General features: G+C 44.2%; 1 protein-coding gene across 1 annotated transcript in view; it reads right to left on the bottom strand.

Annotated features, from left to right (window-relative positions):
* HYDIN (HYDIN axonemal central pair apparatus protein) overlaps window positions 1-27553 on the bottom strand; it is a 3273799-nt gene that overhangs the window by 613868 nt on the left and 2632378 nt on the right. Inside the window, exons 62-63 of the mRNA XM_069654775.1 lie at window positions 15487-15676; window positions 10052-10166 (exon numbers count right to left, since the gene is read on the bottom strand). Of these exons, the coding sequence (XP_069510876.1) occupies window positions 10052-10166; window positions 15487-15676 (305 nt within the window). The remainder of the gene's footprint in view (window positions 1-10051; window positions 10167-15486; window positions 15677-27553) is intronic.

The raw sequence follows: 27553 nt of genomic DNA, 5'->3' as shown, positions 1-27553 counted from the left end.
AAAAGATACCGCAGAGAAGTGGCGAACTAAAGAAGGAAAGTGACATCAGGCATCCGACCCATTCAACGTGAAAAATGCGACTGAGGGTTCAGAGCTTTTGAGGCGGAGTAGAGTGTGTGAGAATGCTATGAGTGTGCATCCGGCCTCTGCATAAACATTTTAATGGGGACATGTGTGTTGCTGTGCTTGGGTGCTCTGGTTTCATCCCGCTCCATGGGAACTCTCATAAGTATGGATGAAAGGGGACAGACGTAGGAGGAAAATGGTCTTCCGGTTGCATCTTGGTCACAATCGGAACCAAAATCCTTGAGGACTGAGGCTGGGTCTCCTGATCCTAACTGTCTAGAAAGCTAAGACCTTTTCATGTACAACATGGCATGCTGGACTAGCAGGATGCAAAAAAACATCAAGATCAGCATATTCTGAAAAGTGAGGGCTGTTACAGAGAAGGCATGTAACATTTCTTTCTTCTACAAAGCTTGAGTACTGCCCCTTGGGTGATAAACTGGGTCCAGAGAAAACTAATTTAATGAATAGTTTGCATTTGTTTTGGGGTACAGTGTATGACATTGGCCTAAAGACTCAAGGAGAACAAATGATTAAAGGTAATTTGGAGGGAGATACTGATACCATTGTCGGGTTGGGGGCCAAATCATCCAGTCGTAGATGTAGCCTGACAAAATCCCCTGCCCTACGTTGGGACTAACAGTGAGGTGGTTAAAAGGGTCATGGGCTGTACAAGCGAGTGGGTGCTGGACACTGAAAAGGTTTATGGGAATCCCCATTCCACCTCATCTGGATCCCCTCACTCAGGCGTGCCCACCCCTGCCAAAACACCAAAGGCCATCATGAAAATGGGGTGACATCCCAAGCCCTTGACGATACTCCTCGTCATATGGTTGATATTCACAGGTAGACATTTTAGCTCCCTAGCCAGAACCTAGCAACCAGCAAAGGAATGAATGCCTTTGCCTTTAAGGCAGGACAGTGTAACCTTTGGCTCGCCAGACATTGTGGACTGCAACTCCCAGCAGCCCTAGCCAGCATGCTTCCTTGCTTTAAGGTATCAAAAGGTACAACAATCTGAATTCACTAGTGAGTGATGAATTGCATTTCTTTTTTACGTTGCTGCACTTCAAAGCTTCCGGCAGGTGATCCACGTATCAAAGTTGTGCCTGAATGAACTAAAATGCACACACGTTGTCCATCGATGCGTGGGACAAAACAAACAAACTCTGTTCTCCCCTATTATTGCAGTAGTTGCAAAATTGTAATTTCCATGTGACGGTGGAGTTGCACTCACATTGAACAATATGCCAGGCTTACCAAAGGTTTTTCTGACTTTAGATTTAAACACAGAAAAAACAAAGGGACCCAGTTCAAACTAGGCATTGTCTATTGGGGTTTGGTAGTGGTGGAACGAGGCCCCACACATAACCAGGTATGTTCTGGAATCCAAGCTGGTGGCAGGTCCTAATGTAAGCTCAGGCCAACACTCTACTAAGCCATATGACAACAGGCACAATGCAGCCCAACCCAATACATGTGCAATCCATGTCCCGAAAAACTAACCATGAGGAGCAGAGACCAAACTGCATAAGCCAGCTGGCTAAGTCACAAAGTGGGGGGTGTTTGTGTAGGAGGTGGAGGAAGGCATTTGGAGGAGAGTGGCAAGCTAGATGTCAATTCAGGGGAGAGCTTGGGGAAGAGAGTGGAAGCTTGGAGGGAGAGGATTGAGGTGGCTGTAACGTGATGAGGTGCCACCTGGAGAGAGTTATTGAGGAGGTTGGAGGGAAAATATTGAAGAAGTTGGAAAGAGATAAGCTATCATCTGGGAGAGGTATTAAACGTGTTTGGGGAAAGAGGAGAGATATCGCGAATAGATTAGTCAAGGAGATTGGAGGAGGAAAGAGCCATCTTCAACCAGGAAGGAACACAGGGAACAGCTAGTGGGGGAGATAACGTTGCACGACCAGAGAAGGTAAAATGATAACCGACACCTATTAGCCAGAGAAACCAGGGAGGGTATTGCGAAACAGGTTGCTCCAGGGCAGATTTCGAGGCTGGCAGAGGGAATACCAGGGGATAGGCAGGCTACAACTAAGGTAGCCAAGAGGGCAGTGTCCCAGAGACCAGGATCCTAGAATAGGGAGGTAGTCAGGTGAAATGAAACTCCCCAAGATCATCCATTAATCGTTCAGAGAGCGAACCAGTGCGACCTGTCTCTCAAGCCTATGGAAGACAACTTCAGGATTCTCCAAGCCCACAATGTTTAGGGTTCGAAGGACCCACAACTCCGACTATGTCGAAGAACGATCAGGAACCCTAAAACATGACACCCGAAGAGAAAGACATGGGTGTTCTACTTGTCAATGGAGTGGGGCTAGGTGAGACCTACATGGGAACCTTTTAAATAACCTTTTATTTTATTCCGATTTCTTGTTTCAGACTTCACATTCCAATTTGTTTCTCTTGAACTATCATCCCCTCTCTGTTGGACTGTCTGGGGGTGAAGGACATGAGCACGTAAATAAACCTCGACTCTGTTGAACTAATGCTTTTAGTTTTCCTATTCTCACACCGGTTAACATTATTTCCTGCACCTACCTGCCTTACACTATTATCTGTACATTCAATAAAACACTTGGGTTATTCCAACCAACGTGTCCCGAGTTGTGTCCCGAGTTGTGTCCCTACTTGGCGCACACTGTGACAGTAGATTTTAAATTTAAATTGTCCTATACATCATCAATACATAAAAGGGACATCCTCACCACTATCACTTTACAAAATACCCTGAAGGCTGAGTTGAGGATGAAGGGCAGCAACTTGACTTGGTACAACTATGTGATGGTTGGATAGCAGAAGAACCCCTGATGAGGAGGCCAGATGGGTACGTGCATGCTGGTATCCTGCAGATCAAAAGCACATGATTAGTCCATCTATTGCAGAGAAGAGAGAATCTGTGTCAAGGGGACATCTTGAATCATTCCCTCTGATGTAAGAACCCTCTATCATGACTGTCTAGTCAACTCTAGGATCTCTGCACTGAAATTCAAAGCAAGGTGTTCGATGGAAGTGTGATTTGGAGGGTGAAGGCAAAATCCCTTTGAAATCATTGAAGTTATCCATGAGTCTGATAATATTGTTTGTCGAGTATGAATTAGCTAGCATATCTCAACCTCGGGTTTGGGAGCTGGAAAGTCAATTCTTAGATTGGTCACTGGTGCCAAAGGAGGGAAATGAGCCCTTTGTCATGGGCTACCTTTTCATGCTTCTGTTGTGGATGAACTTGTGTCTTGGCGGCTACGGTCTTATGATTTAGATTAAACGCCTCTAAAGCTTTGCAAGGCTCTTCCTGCATCTTCATTTTGGGCCAAGGTTTGCCAAATTTTAATTGTGATGACCAACAGCGATTTGGCTGCAAGAGTGTGTATTTTCTCTTTAGCCAGTTTGTCTGTGGAAGAATATATCTGTCATGAAAACGTATACACTTGTAGAGAGCCACTAACCTGGATCAGAAGGCAGTTCTTGAAGACAGGAGAAAAAAAAACCCTGAGAACCTTACAGCCCTCTGCCTGAGTGACAGGACCAGAGGGATGCAAGACACCCAGGGAAACCCTCTGGGGAATAAAACCCTGCACAAGAGTAGCAAACGTAGGTCTGAGGTGGTTTTCACAAGTCAGAAGGCCGAACTGGGAATGCTGTCTTCAGGACTGGAGACCCTCAAGGATGCTTCACAGCACGCAGTTTATCAGTATTGTGCCTGGAGATTCGAATCTGACAAGTTCCGTAGCTAACCCTGTACTTTCTGCACAGATGGAGTGAAGGGACAAAGGACTGTAATCCTGTTGTCCGCTCTGGTGAATTTCTTCGGTATGGATAATTATGGAAAGACAAAGGAGCGTGTGAGAGAGAGATGCAGAAGCTGACAAAAGAATAGGTAACCGGAAACCACCTTCTGAGCACAGCAGCAAGGAAATGACTGCCGGTGGAGGAAATGGCGGAAGGCGTGTGAGAAAAGCAGACTTGACCGCGGAAGGTGGAACTGGAGCTTTGAGCTTAGGAGTAGCAAGATTCAGTGAGAACAGGAAGAGTAAGAAAGTGAGCACATGGATTGCATGGTAGACTGGAGCGAGTGAGCAAAGGGATTGGACCATCTCACGTGCACTCCGTTCAGGAGCCCGCCATGCGCTACGCCATTGGTGTGAGCTCGGTGCTGAAGAAAAAGTTAAGCATTCCTTTGTGTCAAACAAAAGAATGCATATTTCGTACACATCCTCTGTGATGCTCTGGAGACACACAACCTCTCCCCCCCTCACTAGCTTATCACTCTTTGTGTTGAAGAGCCTTTAAAGTGGGAGTAATGTCTAAGTAATGGCTCATTTAACAAGCCATTGTTTTTACACAGTATATTCTTAACATTTCAGTGTCAAGAACTGAACATGGGGCATTTTTATTCTGAAAGCCAGCACAAAGCCTCAGTTAGCTGGCCAAATGTACGCATTCACACCTGCAAAGGTTTAAACTGTGTTCTTTATTTTCATGGGTCTCATTACAAGTGTGGCGGTCCGGCAATAAGGGTGTTGGTAGCAACATACCGGCACCCTTTTCTGGACAGCCACACTACAAGTCTCCCTGCAGGGGCCATTGCGCCCGGCAGGTCTGACCTGCCAGGTGCAGCGGTCCCGGTAGACAGACTTGTCATGAAAGAACGGCATGGTTATCAACGTTGCCTGTGCTTCCGTCTCTCCACTCCCGTGGAGTCCTGCGGGACTCGAGAGGAATGGGGAACAACATTTTCCGGCGCCTGACTTCCCAATCCGCCAGGACTTGTAATGTCCCGGTGGCACCGAGATGTCAGGCGCTGGAAAAGTGTCACGAGTCCTGGCGGCAACCAGCCGGTAGCACCGACGGGTTACCGGCAGACTCGTGATGAGGCCCCATGTCTTTATTTGACGCACCAAAATGTATTTTTTTTGTATGTTACTTTTTAGTTACATATGGCCAGGGGTGGACTGGTCACAGGGAACTCTGGGGATTTTCCAGTAGGCCTTTCCACCCTCTGCCTCCTTTGTGTCGTAACTTATTTTACTTCCCTATTTTCTCATAGGAAAAGGGCTGGGCTTGCTGAAAATGTGTAATATGGGGCCACAAATTATTTCCAGAGCCTCTTTTAGTACCCAGTCCACCCCTGCATATGGTGCATGTTTGGGAAAGTTAACTGTAATTTTCTAGTGGCTACTTTGGGACATGGACTAAATGCATTATGCTCAGCATCTAAGATCGTTTCATTGTCTTAACAAACCAACCACTGCCTATCACATCACTGTTCACAACATACATGCTAACAATAGAATGTTTGTAAACATGAACAATACATACTCATTTGGACATCTTACGTTGCTGGATGCGAGGATAAAATGGCTGCAACATTAGCCACTCAAATGGGGTAAAAGGGCTCTTTTGCTTCTTGTTTCTGGAGAATATTAGATGAAGAGGGTCTGGGTCTCAGTGTGAGCATGCCCAGCCCCCAATAATGAAACATCTTTAGGGAATTACATCTATAGACCTGAAAGGATGCCCTACAAGTGACACCCAATAAACAATGTACAGAAAGGATTGTACCTCTTACAAACATTTGCCTGACCAGTAATAAGCACATGAAGCATTAAAAACAAAACCGGCTTCTAATACATGGTAAAGGGTCCAAAGTTCCTCAGCCACTGGTTCATCACCATTGGGCAGGCCTCAGGGGTTATTTCTGCAACAACAAAAAAAGCAGGCCCATGCCTAATCTAACAGAGATGGCATTAGCAGCTCTTATTAGTGCCGGTGTGTAACTAGTGAAACCATGGTGTGGCAGTGAAGGAAGGACATTTCGCATTGTGTATGTGCAATTTGAGGCGAATTCTTTGATTGCTTTGTGTTAGTGCGGACACAGTATGACATACTCATCAGAGCCATATACACAGAAAATTACAGTGTGCTATTGTATGGACATGGGGCACATCAGACAAAAATAGTCATAATTTGCGCTTATGTAGAGGAGCACCACATAGACAACATTAACCAGCATTGCAGTGACTGGAGAAGAGCACAAATCATTGCTGCACACGTATTACTGCATTGATTTGCCATGGACTACTGTTTGCATGGTGACACACAATGAACCCTGCTAAGTCGCATTGAGGAACCATCTGGTGTGTGTGTGATAGGCTTCTGTGTTTCCGAGACACATGGCAAAATACTTAAGGGTAAACAGAATGTATTACCAAGACAGCATGATAATATATGCAAGGAACGTAGAGGACTCTTCAAACGTCAGGAAGCTAGAGTAAGAGTTAAGAGAAAAGAAAGGCATGGAATACACATCGTCAGTAAACCGAACCTCCTAGTTCCAGTATATTAAGCAGATCATCCTACATGCTCTGTGCCTACCTTCATTTCAGCCAGGGGGGGGCGGACACACATAACCATGGATACAAGCGCCTTTGGCCTTGCAGCTACTCTTGCTCAGAAACACAATGGTGAAGTAGGAATTGTGGCTTTTGCCTCCTAGACCTTATTCGCTGCCACAAAGAACTATTCTTTAATCAAGAAAAAACATTGGCTTGTGTGTTGGTTGCTGTATACTTCAGGTAACATGTGAGGGGCACCTTGATCTTCATACTAAATGAACACATGCCACTGTTAAGTTCAGGGGAACAAATATCTCTGCACCAAGGATTACACGACTAGCTGCCAGATTGCAGAAGTAAACATTTCACATTCCACATAATCCTAGCTGGAAGAATGGTCAAGCTGATTGCATGTCCTCTCCTCCACACAAAGAAGGCGAAAATGACACCACCTTGACTGGTAAATGCATGTAGCATCAGTCGAAGAAGCCTGCAATGATGAAACAAGCAGTGCATCACATTTGGAATGGGTGTCTGCCTTAGAAGCCAAATAAGCACTCATGCAAGTTGAACATATTGTGATAAGGGGTGGCCTGAATGAGAGATCTCCCTCTCCCCTTCCCTATAACCCTACTGGAAGTGGCATCAGAACTGTCATATGTGGAAGATAGCCTATTCAGAGGAGAGAAAGTGGTCCCACGCCAGACACATTGTGGAACACCTATTAGCGAAGTACACTCAGGCCACATAAGAATCACACTAACCAAGAGTCATGTGAAAGAATGTTAGTGGTGGCCTAAGATGGACCAGGAGTTTCGGTAGGCCCTATTATGAATTGGCACGTGTGTGCTATTTATCGAAAGGGACTGATAATGGAGTACAACTAACTTCTATTGAAATTCAAAGGTTCCTCAGGTTGAATGATATAAAGCATTGTCTTGGAGTACTATATGACCCCAGTTCAATGGCCTAGTAGAAAGGGCAATCTGTTTCATTAAAGGCAGGATCCAAGTGGCATTGGCAACCCCAATGGACCCAGGTAAGATGCCCTCAAAGCAGGGCCCGTGCACATACGTGATCCTAAAACTATGATGCAGCTTCACCCCTTCAAAGCCATGCAAGGTAGAAGAGCATGTTCCACACTCATCCCACCCTCACTTCCTGCTATAAGAGAAGGATTTCTAAAGTGAAAAGGTAACAGAAGAACTGGTATGATCACCATAAGGCTATTTAAAGTCCTAGAGTACGAACTCGGGATACAATCAAAATGAGACTAAATCGCAAGCATGCTGTCACTGGATCTAGGTTCAGTGAACCACTGCAGGTAGTGAAAACAGGATGTAGCCATGTGGTAAACAATGATGGTAAGACTTAGACCAAGAACGTGTAGCCCAATGCACACTAGGAGAAGTGTTCAAAGGAACAGTGAAAAGAGTACACAAAGACTGTCCAGGGAGAGATCTACATAACAAACAACTGCATGAGTAGGGCAGGAAAATGAGATAGGAAAAGTAGTAGAAGAACCACCTGAGCTTCTAGGTAACAACATACCTATCAGCGTAGACTGCTACAGCTCAAAGAGAGACAGCTTTGAGGAAGCCAGCAGAAGAGAGAAGAATGTTGGAATGCCTGCAAGAACACCAGAGCAAGGCTGCTAACGGGAGGATGATGGACCCCACTGAATGGTAAGACGTCCACACAGGCAAAAAGACTATGAAATGAACTGCATATTGAGAGACTCTGATAACTGTTTAAAGGAGGGAGGAATATGGTACCCTAATCTCGCTGTAGTTTTCGGACCTCACAGAAGCTCGTGCCAGAACAGGAAGGGTGAGAAAGTGCATGCTTTGACTGTGCAGGGAGACTGGAGCGAGTGAGAGAAGCAAGCATAACCGCTCAACCGTGCTCTGTTCAAAGCTATGCAGTTTACTACACCAATGATGTAAGACCTCTGCAAATTATCTTATAAAGTTTGAGATTTCATTATTGTTAACTCAGCTAAAAGAAACACGAGACAAGCTAGCAAAAGAATGTGTTGAATCAATTGTTCACAACAGTCCAGGAGCACCACATAGACCAAGTTCTTTTTAAAATGTCAATATAGCTACTTTTCATACATTCTTAATTTGTAACATTTGCAACATGTTTACCGGCTCTGCACATCTTTGTCAAGCAGTAATTTCCCTTTCAACACAATAAACGTTTGATCTCTATGCACCCCATTCTGTTGTGTTTAAATGGGAAATTATTGCTTGTCAAAGAGACATGTAGATGCCCGAAACATCCTGCAAATTGCACATACAAAGGTGGAGAGTGGATAACCAAAATAGGGATGCAGATGAAATAGCTCCTCCCAGTGCTACAGAAGTGAGAGGAGAGCACTACGAGAACATGCATCATAGAGCAGAGAGTTAGGTCAGCAATTACGGAGCACTACACATTACTTGCATAAAAATGTGCAGATCAGATGATTGCGTTTATGGCTTCTTGCATGAAACTAAGTGCCCAAACCGTATTCCTTAGCGTGTAGATGCAAGCGAGGGAAAAACAATATTAAGCATTCAAAGAACTGACAGTTGCTCCCTGTAAGGAGTAAGGAACTGATGATTGGAGCCACAAGCATGTGCAAGGGAAAACCTTTCCAGGCCATGGCCGCAAACGCGCATGTGACCAGTGCAAAGATTTCTGATCATTTAATGATAGTTTGACTCAAGCTCCGGTCCCGTCCTCAACTATCATCAGTATGGAAGAAAAGGGACATGATGTAGGAGTATCTATTTTTCCAATGTTTTAGGCAATCTCATAAAACGTATTTGCATTGATTTGTATTTTCATCAAAATAAATGTATCGCTTAATGAGATTTTAATTTATTTTATAATAATAATATACAGGTTTCTTGAAATATGATTTCAAAAACTGCTCTTCGTTTAAAGTCTTGTTGTACCCACATGCCTCCCCAATCTTCCCCAACTCAAAGTACAACTCTGTCAAGTACAACGGCAAGTTTTATAGCACTAAGGCATTGCACACTCCCTACTAGCATAAATTATACTCTTGCAAGCAGATTACATCCATATTTCCTTGCACATTAGCCATTTTCTTAAGAGTTCCTTAGCTATGAGCCTGAGGAACTGAGATGGCTTTGTGTTCGTCTCTATATAATTCAAAGCATGTTGTCCATAGTCAAATAAACATCGTTACTTTCCTGCTGTGAATACTCCGCCATCTCAAATATAAATGTGATGCATGTCCTTTGGTACCAAAGGGTCTTTTCTCATGGTTTAGCTGACCTGCAATGCCTACCAACTGACTGATATGCTGCAAGAAAACAGTCCATTACCTATCTGTGCAATCATGTCTAGCTTCTTCACCACGGCACCTAGTAAGAGTATTTCAAGCAAAAGTTAGTCTTGAACTAGTGCTCTGCTTGATCATCTGGACCACTATGTTCTAAAATCAGTTAGCTCTGGCCATTGGCACCAAAGATAAGGGAATACACCAACCCAACGCCATCTCCAAGACAATCATTCTAAGGACCATGTGGAACTATGTAAGGGCCTCCATGAAAACAGTGGTATGACAGTATTCTGTAATCCAACAGTTATAGTGAAAGGGCTTCTGCCGTGGTGTTGCATGTGCTGTGGTTTACCTTTGCCAAAGAGCACAATCTCCTTCTGTTCTTCCTGGACAGGATAAATGCAACGTGTGTCCGGCCTAGGCTTCATTGAGAAAACTCCATTTTCATCCATCAAGTCGATATGAAGCTAAAGAGGTCAAAGAAAATCATTATTACGCCACTTTTCTTAGGGATAGGAAAGGTACATTTCTTGAGCATGATTAAGAAATATTACTGTAACCTAGAAACAGGCATGCTGTGTACCTTTACTTTAAGGGGAATGCAACAATTTCTTTATATCCTGTCAAACAACACATACGTCTACCTTAACTGGGATCACCACTTTGTAAGAGGGACATTAATTTAAGTATCGCTAAACCTAGGTCTCCACTCTATTAGAAATACTGAAAAGTGGTTGGCCTTTGATCGGAATGCATAGAAAAAGATTATTTTATTTATTGAAATTAGTATAAAGCATGGATCTTGCTGAATGGCATTAGAGTGCTGTACAAATCCAAATAATATGACCGGCCAGGAGTATAGGTCAAGGGCAATGGGTTTGTCTTGGAAGCAAGGCAACACAGAGCAATACAGGTTTGAATCTAAGTCATACGCTTGGGAGACTGGTCCCCAGTATGGAGTGTGTTATAAAAGAGGAATATGCAAACAACATTCATAATACATACAACAGAAAAAAAGATCAGTAAGCAGGTATTAAACCAATTTATGGATACTGTCAAAAAGATATTTCTTTAGCTCTTTCCTAAAACCAAAAGATGTGGATAATACACGATGGAACCGGGAGGGGTTTCAAATTGTAGGCACCTAAGCTGAAAAGCCCTGCTTACTTGTCTTACTGCACCGTGGCACCACTAGGCAGGCTGCAGCGTGAATGCAGGGGAATCATTCACTTCCCAAATTCCTCAAACCATCTGATTACTTTTTTAAGGGGCTGCAAAGAGCTATTTGGCAGGTCTGCTAAAAATGTATTATCGCCATCAACGTGATATGAAACCAGTGCCTACACTGCATTTCCCAGTAGATATTCTGCTGTGTACAGTTTGACCCTTGCTGGCAGTGTGAGTTGTAACAAGGTTAATGTAGAGGAGTAGGTGGACTTGCTGTCCCTAACTCCCGCCCCCCTCACTGCTGTCTTATTGGAAAAACAGGAGAAGAGCCATAAATAGCACCCAATGTATTGTCTCCTATACTGCATTGAGTGTACAAGAGAATATGCACTCCGACAACCATATAGAATGTACCCTCGTACTGAAGGAGTGGAAGGATGTCGCACAAAAGGATGTCAGCACGCACCATTGGACATCAAGGAGCGCTAAGTGAAATCCGAAGAGAGCAGAGTGATGTCCTAAAGAAGATATATGAAGACACACCGAAACGATATGAAAATACTAAGAGTGAAGATGTAACTGAAGCAATAAGAGAAACATGTACTTAAGGATAAAGTAATCGTATATACAAAGAAGATTCAGTAACTTGCTGGCCAATAAATGTAAATATGCAGTAACGTAAGGTAGAAGAGACATATAGAAGCTTGCTACAGAGAGAAATATAATGTGGCAAGGATGGCCATGATAGGAAAATGGGCCACAGCTCGTGTCAAATTCAGCACAGCTACTTCAGAGACAGACCAAGGCTGCAGAATCAGGAAACGCTGGAGAACAGCTTTGTGTGTAAAACAAAGAGGAGTTTATGTTGGCCAGGGATCAAGGATGCTATTTTGAGTAATAATTGCAAGGCACAAGGGGAGGCAGACAGATACATCTTTTACGTGAGACATATTGCTCTTAGATTAAAGAATAAGAAAACATCTGCAAGAGCCAAGTATGAAGTCTGTACAAGATGGAGTGAGCAAGTCTCTAGAGGACACAAGGGGAAATAACACCCAGTATAATTTTATCAAATAGTAAGTGGAAAGTCGAAATAGACACATTTGTGGTCTCTTCACACGTGATCCAGAAGTCGAAAACAAGGGCTATTCATTAAGGATATGAATGAAGATAGTGATGTGATACACTCCCTTGAATATCCCAGAACATTGAGCAGGCAACAAGACCAACTACAAACGAGAAGACTTTGGCTCATGGCCAGACTGATGAGAAGATGGATTAATTGGGAACGTGGGGAGTAATCGGACGTGACTCGGGCACCTGGGCTTCGTTTGTCGTACGTGCTCCTAGTGAGCCGAAAGTCCAAGGGTGGGTGAGAATGCCCATCAATCAGTTGGTCTATGGGGCAACCTACTATGCAATGTTGTATTGACCAATCCGCTGCCATTCTGTCCGCTATAATCAGTATTATATGTATTTAGAGGTAGTTTGAAGCGTGCCATACAGATAAGACACAGCCAATGAAGTACTAACCCGTATCTATACCATGGGTGCAAATTCTCCCCTCAATAGGTTTTAGGGTTTGCCACGTAAAATGACACCAGAGATTACTCATTTTGGGGTATAAAGCCTCTGTATAATCAGGTTTGTGTGTGAGTGTGCAAGCATCAGTCCAATGTCTGCCAGTTTGCCTTGCTTTATTAAACTGAGAATAAAGTCGTATTTTTCCATATTCTTTGAGTCTTTACGGTTATTTGGTCTGTGATCTTTTTTGGTAATCCCATCTAGCACAAGAGACGCTTTAAGGTGCTAAAGCACACTACGAAGGCATTCCTAGCAATATGATCCTTGAGCACCAATTGAAAATCAATGTAGCATCCCAATGATTTGGCCACAGTCCACAGTAGGGCAAACAATTGCAGAAAGACAGGATTTAACTTTGCTCAGCACCCGTATCATTGCTGAACAACAAGAAACCTGAACCTCACGCAAACATTTTCCTCCCTTCCCAAAGTGTGGCTAAGGTGGTTAACTAAGCCACATACTTCACTGTGTCTAAAGCTGTTGAAAGATCCAACAGTAAAATCAGAAAGGCGTCTCCACCAACCAGCAGATAAAAAGGCATTTTCGACCACCCGTAGGTTAGCCGTGTCAGTACTATAGTGTGGCATTAGAGCCGGATTGGCGAGCATGTAATAACTCATGGTTAGCAACAAGTGCCTGGTTCCGAACTGCAACTGCCCATTGGTTGGGCAAAGCACACCAAGGGGTTGTTCGCTTTACAATGAACACTCTGGTTGTTAAAGCAGTTTTTGTACGAAACTCTGTTGTGGATGCGACAACTAAACCTAGGGGGAAGATTAAAACACCTGACAAGAAAGGGAAGCCAAACCACTTAAACATGGATAACGTGGTCAGAGCGACTATGCTTAACTTTCAGGTAGGAATAGTAGGTCTACACAGAGACACAATTAGTCCACACACATACATCTAGAAAACACCACACTGATATACTGAAAAATATATACTTTAATAACATCACACACATACAATTATTGGTTCAAATAATTACTTTAGCCATTGTACAAAGTATGAAAAAGATTCCAAGTATATTTGTAAAAATAGTAATACTAATACAAGGATTCTCCTCACCCAAATGTCGGTGAATGTTGAGGTGGACAACCAACATAAAATAACAAGGGGCGGGGAGAACCAGGAAACCATAAACTCTAGTAAGAAGGTACCTGCACAACTAGGTGCAGTGCCCCAAACACACATCCCAACCCTAGCACATGTAAAAGGCCAGAGACCTGGTGGTCAGCAACTAGCACATATGGCAGGGTATGGGAGTAACAAAGGAAACACAGTTTTTCCTTGAAATAAAATTGATTTACATTCCCTAGGTCTAAAACACACGATTAATTTACCAGAGTCACTTTAAGGAGAGTTTCAGTGTCTGTTCATTGTTCCATAGGAAATAATGGGAAAAGTTAAGAGGCCCATCCACACGGTCTTATCTACCCTACAGGAGCAGCTAATGCAATGGATCAACTCCACGCAAGGTCACAGGAGACCCCATGGATGAGTTTCAGTGGTCGGGAGATGGACCCCAGAAGAAGCTGCAGGACAGGACCACCCCCGGATGCAAGTGTTTGGGGGAATTGCAGTTAGGGCCTGCCTCGCAGGAATCATGACCACAGACCAGGGGTCAGCTATGGGGGAATACCGTGAATAATCAACCCTTCCTCGTACCCCATGGTAGGTACTCACAACATCGGTTTTGGTAGAAATAGCTTCAGTGACTCAAAACAACCTGGTAAATTGATGACTCTTTTTTACAGGTGCGGTTTGCAGTATTCACTTCCCTAGGATTTGAATCCTGATCCAACTAAGGCCCCTTCAAGTTAGGGGTGAATGATCTGGCGAGGGAGACTTCAAGGAGAAGGGGGAACCTAAACAAGTGGCTCCCAGCAGCAGGACGAAGAAAAAGAGAGCAGCAGCACGGCAGCAAACAGCTTCAATACGGATACAACAGCTTGGGTGTCCTACACTGAAGATCTAGCAGGGTGATTAAATCTCAGCACCTCTCAGGGCCCCTGCCGCAGTTCACAGCCAAGCAGAAGATCCTGGCAGTAAACGACAGGATGCAGTGAGAAACCATCCCAGAAATTGTCCCAAAGTGGAGGACGACACAGCATTTGTGGGTAGTCACTTGGAGTCTTGGAGTCTTCCAAAAATCTGGACTGAACTTCTAGCAGCAACAAACCCAAACAGACCCGCTACCTCCAAGTTACAGGAACCAGCAAGCAAGAAAGTTACGGGGTAGAGCAGAACCTAAATACCCCTTTGAAAGGGATTTGCCCCAGGCCAGCCAATCAATTACAAAGCGCAGCTGGGGCAGAGAGTCATATGATCAACCATACTCAGCAAACTCCACCCACACACGATGTGAGAGGGCTAGTCCAGGGCCCTAAACTATGGGCTAAAAAAGAGCACACATGTTCAGAATGGCCATTTTGAGCTTACCGAGTGGTCACCTAGACAAAGGGAAGCCCTAGAAAACAAAATGGCCAGGTGCAGGATTAAAATAAAGAAAACACTGGTAGCCCAATGGCAACCAAAAAGGTGCAGTGAGCTACCAATGGGGTAACATGGCTTGCACCCTTGGGGAAGCCAAAATTAAAGCACAGCTACCACCAACATATTCCCTAAAACCAATTTATAGTGAAACAATCACACTAGGGCAGACATGGGGTTGCCTTGGCACCTTAGGGGCCCCCAATATCATGTATAAGGCATAAAGGGATGGAATTGCAGGGGGGCCTCAGGAGCAGTCCCTTTAGCCACCAAAAAAGAGATCAAGGAACCAAAAAAAGAAAAGTGGAAAAGCAAAAAGATGAGGGGTCCAAAAAGTGGCCCTAGAAAACCTAAAATAGAATTGTGGCTTAACGCTGGTCACTCATGCTACATAGAGATTCCTCTTTAAGACACATCCTGCATTAGCCAGTACTAGATGTATTGTGTTGTTTCGCTGGTTTGTAGGCCCAAGGAGATAAATCACAGAACTGTCTTTGCTATGGCAGGTAGTGCCTCAGTGAAAACAGGCATCAAAGGAATTACCTGAGCTGGGATGGTGCCCTCATTCTTCAAGATGAGTGGAAGCTTCTGTGAACTGTTTAGCAGGAGCCTGTTGAAGAGCAGCAGTGAGTTCCCCTGCTTATTGCGCAAGATGGGACGCAGAACACTGACACGTGGCAGGTTACCATCCCCCATAATGTCAAATGTTAAGTTCCGTGTTTTGGTGAGTATACTGTGGGAAAGTAAAAAAAAAAAGATTTTAATTTACATCAGCCAGTAAAAGTGATATTCCCTCTTGTAGGCATAGTGCCTTCCAAAACAGACATGGATACCATACAATATGTATACACTTTTATTGTTCCAACTTTTATACTTATTGTTGGTATCTAAAGAGAAGCTACATACATTAAATTAGAAGGATTAATTATTACATTTGTGAGTTAAGGACAATATAAAGTAAAATAAAAATAGCAAAAATAACAGACACCATAAAACCATTATGTAAGATGCTGGCATTGAGGAATAATAAAGATTGTTGCCGGATACCTTATCATGATCATCCATAAAATAAGTGGGATAAAGCGTGAGTGGTATGCTGACATAGACAAGATTAGTGGTTTGCTATTACAAATGTGTTTATTAGAGGAATGTGCCTACAAGTAGCAACATGCAAGGGGTAAGTTGCACACCTGTACCTCCAATTCCCTAGCATTCTTATCTTCCAAAGATTCACATGATTTGATCATTTCTTTTTGACCACAATATATGTATGTAATCTGCATTGTCAGATTTGCATCTTGGGCATATGGGTGGGTGGTCCTGTGACATGTGGTGCAATCTGATCGGTGTATTATGAAACCTAGGTAGAATCTTAAATTGGATTTGTTTAAAACGCGAGTTAAATGATATTTTGTGCGTGCACACATGTATTCCCAGCGCTGGTCTGATATCACGATTTAGAGGTATTTGCTCCAGCGGTCCCTGATCTTGGTAAGCGTAGAAGCTACCCTGCCCTGAAAAGCGGTGTATGACCTGGAACCCTTACCCTTGACAGTTGTAATAGTTAGGATTTCTGACAGCATTGGGTCATCCTGTGGGATTGAGGCAAAGTCCCTTTGATTATTTTTTGGCGTCAGCATGTAAATGCTTGGTTAAATGCTCCCTACTTTACAGCAAAATGCATACCGTAGCCGATCCACCTTGCTTTGGGTCATTGTACTCCCAACCAATGGGACACCGATGTGCTCAGCTCCACCCCTTGAGCCCATATTCAGATTCTAACTAATTAAAGAATGTGACTTTGACCTAGTGGAGTCTTTTCCGTGGTATGTGGTGGTCACATATGACTATACAAATGATACAAAATGCGGCAGAACTGGATTTACAGGTAAGCAACTTACTCCTCCTTCAGGACTGGAACTTTCATAGATTCAAATGCTTTGAATAGATTGCAAAGCAGTATATACATATTGCTCACTTGATAGATGGCAGGTAGTAACGGCTCACCCTAATGCAACAGATGTTGCAGCACAGCTTGCCCCCCCCTACCCCCCAACAGTGTTCATTCTTGATTGTACTTCCAAGCAATAGTTCTTGGTGAGCGCGTGAGGAACAGCCCAGGTAGCTGCCCAGCAAATGTCTTGCAGGGGAATCCCTGCTCAATCAAGCACCTTAGCTGAGGCAGCAAAAAGGTCGATCTACTGCTGATCTCACATTTGCAAAAATGCAGCCATCTGTAGGAGTAAAGCATCCTTCTACTCTGCTGGATGGCACCACCCATCAGGTCCACAACATCATCCACCAAGTCAGTTTCATGCCTGAAACCTCAGGTATTTAAAAGCAAGACTGGAAGCTTGAGCTCTTCCTCACAACCATGAGTGTCAGTGAAACTCCACGCCCAACTCGTGTCTCAGCAAGTCTGGGAACACCAAGATCTTCCAGCACACCCAATGACTGGAGGTGTGCAGGTCCACATAGAAGACACTCTAAAGCCACCTCAGGACCACCAAAATCATGGTACCCTGTAGAACATGAATATCCTCAAGAGGGTCTGCTGCAGGGGGATCGAAGGGAAGGCATACGTAAGCTTGAATGTCTGCAGAGTCAGGAAACTATCACTCAATAATCCCTTAATGAGAACCTCCCTAGAGTAATACTGAAATTGCTTTAGGTAGAATGTGTTGAGAACAAATTCACCTGTGCAACACCCCAGATCTTGAAAACGTGGTCCTCCACCACAGAGACCACTCATGCAACACTAAACACTGCCTGCTGATGGCGTCCGTTCTCACATTGATCTATGCTGCCAGGTGGATGGTCTGGACCGATATGTTCCCGTTTCTGGCAATCAGCCACATCCACAGATTTTGCACTACACTGCACACATTGTCCTTCAAAATTGCTACACTCTTACCATGCAGTTGTGAACGTAAAGCCTGTAGGCTCTCAACTCCAACAGTTTTATGTGGAGCTTCAATTCTCTTTGACCACTTCTCTCCAATGTACAGTTCATTGAGAGGAGTCCCCCAGCCGGTCATGAAAGCATCTATGGCAACCTGTGCCTGAAACACCTGGTGAGTAAAGGGCTCACCCACCATCACATTCTGGACCCGCTCCACTATCCCAGGTCCAGCCACAACGTGGCACTCCCCAGTAGCCTATTCTCCAAAGAACCGTCAACGGAGTCCACTTGAACTTGAGCTCACCCTGCAGCTTCCTCATGCAGAGACTCTCCCCCCCCACCCCTCTGTAATGCATGTAAAATACATTGACTGGCATGTCCAAAAGCATGCATTGGACATCGGGAGTGATACCAGATGTATGCAGCCATGCAAACCTTCTTGTGACCGTGTTTGCAGCCATAAAGTGACCAACGCAGTCAGACGCATTCTGTCCTGTTTGAAGAGATTGGCATGCAGCATCCTTACCATCTTGAGTGATGTTCAGGAAGCCATCTCTCATTTCCCCATCAGGAATATTCTCAGCCGCCTCAGAGATAACATCCCAGAAAGTGTGGGTATACTTGGCTAAAGCGCAAGACACATTAATGGCCTTGAGCGCCATGCTCCCAGCAAAAACACCCTTTTCCCCAGTATATCCTATTTTTTGTCATCGCTGTCAGGCGGGATTGTTGGATAGGCTGCAGCTTTGGATGTCAAAGTTGCTGCTTGCACTACCAAGCTTTCACGGATAGGGTGCCTTGAAAGAAATTCACAGTCAATAGCCAATGACGTGTATTTCCTTACCAGCTTCTTATTGACAGCAGGAGTGGTATCCAGCTTCTGAAAATTGTCAAAGACGTTATTTTTCAGTGCAGAGTGAAAAGGCAAAACAGGTTCCTTCGAGGAGGGTGCCGGGGGGTCCCATGTCCAGGATATCAGGGAGATCATCCTGTACAATATCCTTTGCAGATGACCCCAGCCCAACTATTCAGTGGATTTATAGATCACTGTATGCGCACTGGGATAAGCAGTGGAGTCTGGAGTGTCAAAATCCACTTCTGGAAAAGTGTCCCAACTACTGGCTTCCTTAAGGCAAGCAGCTTCGTCCTCCATTCGAGATTCCTCTGAAATGAGTTCCTCTGGGCCAACGGGCATGCCAAAACTTTCAAACCCAAAGGGTAAAACGACATCATCATCTTCCTCAAAAATCGACCCAATAGACTTTTTAAAAGTATTTTTTCGACAATGGTTTAAAACCAGATGACATCGATGATTTTGATGTCAAGGCCTCGATGTCGAGTCCTGGGAAGATGGAATGGAAGCCTTAGGCTTTGATGCTTCTCGACCGGTCAAGACCGTCAATGCCACTTGAGTAGATACCTCAGGCTTTTCAACCAGGCTCTTGGGTGCATGAGTTGGGGCCGTAGACGACTCACTGCCTGCTTTAGAAGGCGCAGTGGGGTCGAAAGCCTTGTTCAGCTCTTTCGAGGGACCAGGGGTGACAACCTTCGAAAACACATCCATCATTTTGAGCCAGAACTCTTCCCAATCTGCTGTTGAAACACATTTATCAGGGAAACACACCATTTTCCTGTTGGGCGAGGAATCCGATGATGAGGAACAAGGGCATCTCTTCTTAGAATTTCTTAAAGAAAAACAAAGATGAAGTATGACGCAAATCACTCCTTGACCTCCACCGCTTTTGGAGCGTTTTTTAGATCTTGTCAGAGATTTCTTACTCAAACTCTTGTCTTCAGAAGATTTCCTCATCCACGTAGTGGAAGACAGGGATTTAGACACCAACCGACCTAAGGTGAGTTTTGACTTCCTCTCCTTCAAGGCCTTGCCAGTCATGGACTGACAAGACCAACAGTCGCCGACCTTGTGCCCTTCACTAAGGCATCAGAGGCATATTTTGTGCAGATCTGTGATCAACATCTTCGAGTCACAGTCCACACACCTCTTGAAAGCCATCTTCAGAGTGGATGTACTCTAAGGATTTGAACTACGCAATATAAATGAATCGCTGAGGTGAGTCGAACTGTTATGAAGCATGCTGTGCATGTGGAAAAACAGAACTGAGGTAACAGGTGCAGTGTGCGCTATTTATAACAACGTCAACGTCATGTTTGAGCGCAGGAATGGAAGCTGCCGAGGGACATCAGCTCGACAACGCAGAGCGCCCTCTGCTCTTGTACACATTTCCGAAGCTGCAAGCAGGGTATCAGTATATTTGAGATGATGAATCCGTGGGAGGACACATCCATTAGAAATGCAGTGGCAGGACTCAAGACTTTCTTTCAAAAATACATTTCTACACACTCAAGGAGCGGATAATAGAAGCAGCAAGACAGCAGCAAGAGATCCGTTTCCATGACTTTCGCATAAAAAACGTTCAGGACCCATTTCCCATTATGTTACCTAAAGGAAGGCACTCCGTGAAGTAACAATTTGTCTGCGTGCCAAACAACTCAGATACAGATGGGGATTTTTCTGTTCCATACACTTCACCTATGAGGGTCATCCATGGTGTGTCGCCATGGTTAGCGAAGCGGGCACCCTTCTGCACCCAGAAGAGCAACAGAAACAGGCAGTAGAGACACAGAGGGAAGGAAAACTCCTGGGCAAAGGTACAAGCAACCCGGTGTGGCATACAGTGCGCAGTCTGGGTGCAAGGAAAAAGGGCAGAGAACTTACCCAACCTCACAAGAGCAACAACTGACATGAGGCCCTATAAACTGGGAGAGAGTTTAGGTCACTGTTGTTAGAGGAGAAAGGGGGTGGGGGGACCTTAATGGTGTAACAATGACGAAAGAACTGGGTGACAGAGGTTACTCATGCACAAGGAGAGAGCTAAGGGGGGGGTCAGAGATGGATAAGGTTTTTGGACGGATATGACGTTCCCTAATAAGGGTCTTGGGGTGCACCCAGTTGGGGGTGATTGAGCACCAAGAGGATACTTATAAGAAATCAGCGGTGGTGGGGCCCGGTGTACAGGTCGGGCGAAAATCACCCAATAAGCCTGGAGGTCATGTGGTTCAGTTGTTTTTCTCCAGAGCTTACTGTTGGGGAAGGGTTGATAGTTTTAGGGGGAAGGGCATGTTATACGTTAAAAATGTTGATGGTCGAAAGCGGTTTCTTCAAAGTACACAGCAAATGAGCTGATGAGAAGATGTGAATCACTACCTTCAATGCTAGGGATGATAAGAATGATAGGAGCATTAAGATCTTTATGTCTGAGATCAAAATATATGTTTGTAATGTCCAAGGCTTGAACTCGCCTGCTAAAAGAAAATCCATACTCAAATGTCTGCTTGACATAAAGGCAGGGGTGGTTATGCTTCAAGAAACCCACATTACCCCACAATATGAACATAGAATGTGCTACAGGGACTTCACATTTCAAGGAGGGTGGGGGAGTGACAGCTATATTGTTAAATAGCGATGCACCTTTCAGATTCGAGAGTACAGAGGAATAAGGGGAGGAGATATGTGATGGTGAAGGGAATGCTATTCAGTCATGCAATAACATTCTGCTCTATTTATGCACCTACCGAGAATCAGCATCACTCTGTAACTTGCCTATTGTCCTTACTAACATTCACAGAAGGAGGGCTGATATTGGAGGGATGGGTGGATTTAGTGTGGTGCTCGACCCCACAACGGACAAATAATGATCACACTCCCAGACAATTTTTTTAAATGCCCTCGCCAAGGTCCTTCGGGACTTGGGCCTAGTGGAAATTTGGTGGTTCCTCCATTAAGAGGAAAAAAGATACTTATTTTTCCCAGTCACATACAAGTTTCTCGCGGATCAACTTTTTGTTGATCTGCTCACATTTAGTGCCGTACACAGCTGGAGCTACAATTAACCCTAGAGTTCTTTCAGATTATGCAACAGTGGAGGTATCCATTAGATTACTCAGATTATCGCCCTCACAGCATCCTCCCAAGAAAATATATGATCACATCATCAAGGAGCCAGAATTTATAGAAGAGATAGCAACAGTTACTTCTCATTATTTTAGGGAAAATAGGATGCCAGGCAAAGGCCTGCGGGTAGTGTGGGATATTTCTAAAGTGGTGGTCAGGGGAGAACTGATAAGTCGATCAGCAGCTTATACCAAATGAAGAGAGATAGTAAAGACAACACTGGAGAGGGTGGTACAGGGTAAAGAGCAGGAACACAAGAGTAAAGTGTCTATAGTATCACAGAGGGAAGGAACCATGCCTAGGCAGAACTAAATTAGGAGCGCACCAATCATATAGGATATCTCAGGACTTACTAAAGACTAAACAAACTTACTAAGTCTGCATAAATAAAGCCAATCACATTCTTGCCTATTCATTGAAAAGGCATGAGACCAAAAGTAATTTAGTAGCTTTAAAGGTAGTGCAGGTATTATTAAATATTGGGAGGAAGAAAAAAAGAGGGATTGTGACACAGTAGTTCAGCATTCTACTGGGGCGGGGGAACAACCTAGAATCCAAGGAACAACAAATATATCTCAACCTAGCGCAGCTACCCAAATTGGATGAACATACTTACTCAGATTGGTAAAAAGCCATTATGACAGAGGAGCTCAACATGGCATTTACAGGCCTACGAAATAATAAAGCCCCAGAGCCAGCTGGCTTCCCAAAATTGAAAGCACAACCAGTGGGTTCACTAGAGAAGCCCTTAAAATCCTTTTTGACCTCAGCAAAAGTAACTCCAACAAAGCACAAAGCTGTTACAACATTCCTGCTGAAACCGGGGAAAGAGGCAAATGATTGAGTCATATCTCCCCATTAACCTCGTCAACATCAATGGTAAACTAAATTCCAAAATCCTGGCCAATCGTCTTGCCCCATTCCTTCTCGCCTTGGTACATTGCAGACCAAACAGGCTTTATGATAGACCAGCGTGCACAAGACAATATATGGGGAGTGGTAGATTCGGTAGAGCGAAGCATAGATATGGGGATCCTGATGGGATTGCTAGCATTGGACTCCCACAAGGCATTTGACAGGCTAGACTGGTATTTCATGCACAATACGCTTGCCAGTTTTGGCTTTGAACCCCGGTTTCTAACAACATCATGGGCAATTTCAATTCCCCCCCCACTAATTTGTAGGTGAACAGGTTACTAATCAACTCTAATCCTATAAAAAGAGGGACCAGGCAAGGCAGCCGCCTCTCTCCACTAATTTTCACACTTTCCAACGAGGCATTCGCCAGGAGACTGACTAAATGTGGCTATAAAAGGGATCCTTGGTAAAGAACAGGAACACAAATTTGCATTATATGCAAATTATGTCTTGCTAACTATGGCCAAAGACCCAAAAATTCTTCCAAATGTTATGGGGGAATAAAAAAAATTGAAAGAGTGTCTGTCTTTTCCATAAACCCCACCAAGTCGAAAGGACTTGGCGTATCAATAACACCTAAGGCATTAAGAAAAGTGAAACACATATTGCCATTCAAATGGACAACTACGACATCAGACTATTTAGGTATTAAAATAGCCCCCTCATCCAAGGACTTATTCACAGCTAATATAGAACCTCTTTTTCTTGACCTAGAACAAGACATGAAGAGATCGGCAGTCCAGAAGTTATGTCTGGGACGGAATAATTTTGTTAAGATGAACCTGATCCCTCGCCTCCTATACGCGCGTCTAGTATTGCCATTCAAAATTGGAGCAATAGCTTTATATAAGTTGCAACAAAGCATCTTGAAATGTACCTGGGCGAATAATCAACAAGAGTTAAAGCAAAGATAATGACAAGGCATGTGTATGGAGGAGGGTTGGGAGGACCAGACTTCAGGAGATATATACATGGGTTTCACAGATCGGCCCTATTTGTAGATGCAAGGAACAAACACAGATCCTGGGATGGATGGAGCTAGAGCAGGAGAGACTTGGGATACCCTTATACTTGCTCCCATTCCTAAGGCCACACGTGAGGATGGAAGGAGGTAAAGAACAAATTTCTTACCCCTGGTAATGTTCTTTATGATGGATGTTCCTCCCACCGATTCCTCATCATAGATATATTCTCCTACTCTGTATATACTCTGTGAAACATTTTCCCAGCACGGGGTGCTGTGCGGTCTGGAATCTAAGATCCTCAAGTTGTTGGCTTCGGGACTGGATGGAACGTCAGAATAAATAGCGCGATAGACGCCCCGTGACCTCAGTTGTCATTTTCTCTCCTTGCACAGCCGGATTAGAAACAAAACAGTGAACCCTTAAGCGTTAAAATAGAGAGTCATTGGAAAGGCAGAGGCAGAAGCTCCTTATACGTGGTCTAGCCTGGAAGGGGAATGAGGAATCCATGTAGGAACATCCATCAGAAAGAGCAATTCCAGGGGAAAGTAATTTGTTCTTCTAATGGATTGTGTCCTCCCACAGTTCCCTCATTTTAGAGACTCCCATAGCAGTAAGACATAACGGCAGAGGGAAGGAGAGAACTCCACAGAAATTATGTCATCACCTGTTAGAGGACAGCTCTCCCAAAACGAGACTCAATTGCGGATACTGTGTCCAGGCAATAGTGTTTTGCGAACAAGTGTATGCAAGACCAAGTCGCAGCCTGACTGATATCCTTTACAGGCACTCCTTTTTGAAGAGCCAAAGTAGCTGCCACAACCCTAGTGGAGTGTGCCTTGAAGCCTTCAGGAATCTGCTTACCCGCTCTAATGTAGCATTCAGAAAAACAAAGCACTATCCATCTTGTAATGGTTTGGTTTGATATTACTTTGCCTGTTTTTTCGAGCCAGTATAAACAATGAACAGGTGGTCTTCCAGTCTGAATTAGTTTATCCTGGCAATGTAAAAACGCAGAGCCCTTTTGGGGTCGAGTCTACACAGTCTCTCTTCCTCCTTAAATGGATGAGGAGGTGGATAAAAAGCTGGGAAACAAATTGTCTGTGACAAGTTAAACTCCGACATGACCTTTGGAAGGAACGAAGGGCGCCCTCCAAGAGTCACCTTGTCCTTGGTAAAGACTGTAAAAGGTGCCTTACAAGACAAGGCCTGCAACTCGCACACTTTTCGAGCTGCGGCACTAGCGACCAAGAAGGAAGCTTTCCATGAAAGAAGTCTTAGAGGACATGAATGCAATGGCTAAAATGGAGAGGCCATAACGATTGTCAACACCAAGTTGAAGTCCCATGCCGGCACCACAAAGGTGTTCGAGGGAAGGTGTTACTCTGGACCTTTTTAAAAATTGAACCACCAAGGGGATCGTGAAGGACGACCCCCGTTCTGGCGTGCGCTTAAAAATTGATAGCTCTGCTAAGAAACCCTTGACTGTGGTGACCTGAAGGCCTTCATATATGAAGGGGGAAACCCAAAGTAAGCCCACTTCTAGTGGACGCTCTACCTTATTTTGGGACAGTAAAGCTTTAAATATTACAAAAGGTAGTTAGCAAATCTATCAACAGTTAGACCAAATAATACAATTAGTCTATAAATAATCACAGAAAGTAATATTAGTTTATTCAGAAATCATTAGCCTAAAAGACAACCCAAAAAAAGATTCTGTTGTCAGTACAATTATAAAACGCAATCCTAATAGTGACAAAATGTCCTCAGAAAAGGAGGGTAGTGTTGAGTTGATAAACACAGTTGATTCACGACAACTTTCACCGCATGTGCAATTTTTCAGTTGTCACACTCTATAATGGAGTCAGTCACCTATTTCTAGTCAAACAATATATTAGAACGTAGAACTCAACATGTTTCTGTTCTCTTATGCTAGTTTCGGAAAATTCACCAGGAGGTTAGTCGCATTAGTTGTGGTAACACTAAAACATACATTTGTAACATTTATTTCAAACGTTTTTCTTGGAAAAGAGAGTTTTCAATTTTCTCTATGTGGTGTAACTGTTGAGAGAAACACAAAAAGAAGGGGAAGCTGTAATTGCTCAATTCCTTCAACTTATTTTCATAATAGTAGAACTCAAATGTGCATATTGATTACCTACTTGAGCGTGAAGTGAGTCCCTAGCAGATGGTCTCCCAAAGAAAGTAGGAATGTTCATCTGAGGTCAGATTCAGCGCTATGCCGTTGTACAGAACTAAACATTTAAATACCAAAGAGACTCAACCTTTAAATGTCCAAAAAGACTGGCCCTCCTCCATTGATTCCCATTCTGAACCTCTAGTATGTATACCGTTTACAACATACTTGTTTCTATTCGATCTACAGTGGAGTCAAGGTTAATGTAGTGCCTGGTAGTTCTCTGGCTTTCTAAAAAGATAAGGCAATGCCCAAATCAAGTTTGATGATGATAAATTCAGGTTTCTAGAGTTAAACAAACAATACTTTATGAAACTTCCTAAGTATTTCATCTATTTCTGATGCAGCGTTTCGAGACAGATACGCGTTTACTGCGAAGCTCGGAATGCCATATTGGTGTAAATCTTACCTTGCTCTCACTGTGTTACGCTCACCTGGTTCCCACAGGGGCATCGATCGGACCCGGACAGCTGTGGTCTCCACCAACGTGATGCGTAGGGAAGAGATGACAGTCTGGACTGGCCTGCCTAATCTTGTCTGCTGGACTCGTAGAAGTATTCTCCTGCAAGTGCGGAAAGGGATTTAGCCACCCGTGGACTTTAGTGATGGCCCCCCCAACTGTTCTCGTTCTCCCCACTAATCACCTCTGATATCCCCTCTTGGTAACCTCACCTTATGTTTTTAAATGATGAGCTCTCCATCCTGCATGGCATGCAGGGGCGCGTAGATACCAGTTACTTCACTGGTTTGAAGGTACTGGAGGAGTTCCGGAGGAATATTGACTCCAGTGTCTATAAAGTTCAAAGAGTTCAATATGTCCGATGTTCACTCTTGTTCCATTCCCTCGTTAGGTTGCAGCTGGGTCCAAAAGAATATTGCCTGGAGGCAGCTGATGGCGTTCAGTTAAGGGTCTGTATTACCAAACACTGTCCAGTAAAAGTTGCATGAGTTTAACTTGCTGCTTTCTCTCCCTTTATAGGTGCGGCATAGAAAGATGCAGCGAATTAAAGGAGTATACCTCCGGTGGTAAAGCAGGTAAGCCTATGGTGGCAAAGAGATTGTCTTTGTCGGTTTTCTCGGCTCACCTTGTTATTCCTTTTGTTTTCCCCCCAGGTGCTGGGTTTCGACGAAGAAAATGATGGAGTCAGCGCCGAGTTGAAAGATGCAGTGGACTGGTGAGTAGAACGCGGCGCTGCTGCCGGCGAAGCGACACGTGCTGAAATAATTTCCTTTCCAGGCTCGGAGATGTGCTGGGTCCGGAATCAGGTAAGGAATCAAATAATGTCCGTGATCTAGCCTCTTCTCCTTTCTTTTCCTTTTGTCTAGGAGCTCCGGATTCGAGGCAGGCGTGGCAGAAGACTGGATGCTGACTTGCAGACACGGTGAGCGTTACGCTGCTGGATGCAGAATAACACAAAGCATGAGCTGCTGTTCGGGCATGGTTTAAATAGCCTGCAAAGTAGTCCCAGGTAAGAAGTTCCCCAGAACCACACCCGAGTACAAAATAGTCCCTGTAATAAAATAGTCCCATCCAGGCCTCACGTTGGCTTCGACTCATTTGCAGCATGGTCTGCATAAGGTAAGTAAAGTCTATGAGCCTGGCGCCTATGGCGCCAGGACTGATTTCTATGATGAGCCTGGTGAATCCAAACAGCCCC

Source organism: Ambystoma mexicanum, chromosome 1p (genome assembly GCF_040938575.1).
Source record: "Ambystoma mexicanum isolate Mex_15411 chromosome 1p, UKY_AmexF1_1, whole genome shotgun sequence".
Lineage (NCBI taxonomy): Eukaryota > Metazoa > Chordata > Amphibia > Caudata > Ambystomatidae > Ambystoma > Ambystoma mexicanum.
Note: the sequence above shows the minus strand (reverse complement) of the source record. Positions and strands in the feature narration are given on the sequence as shown.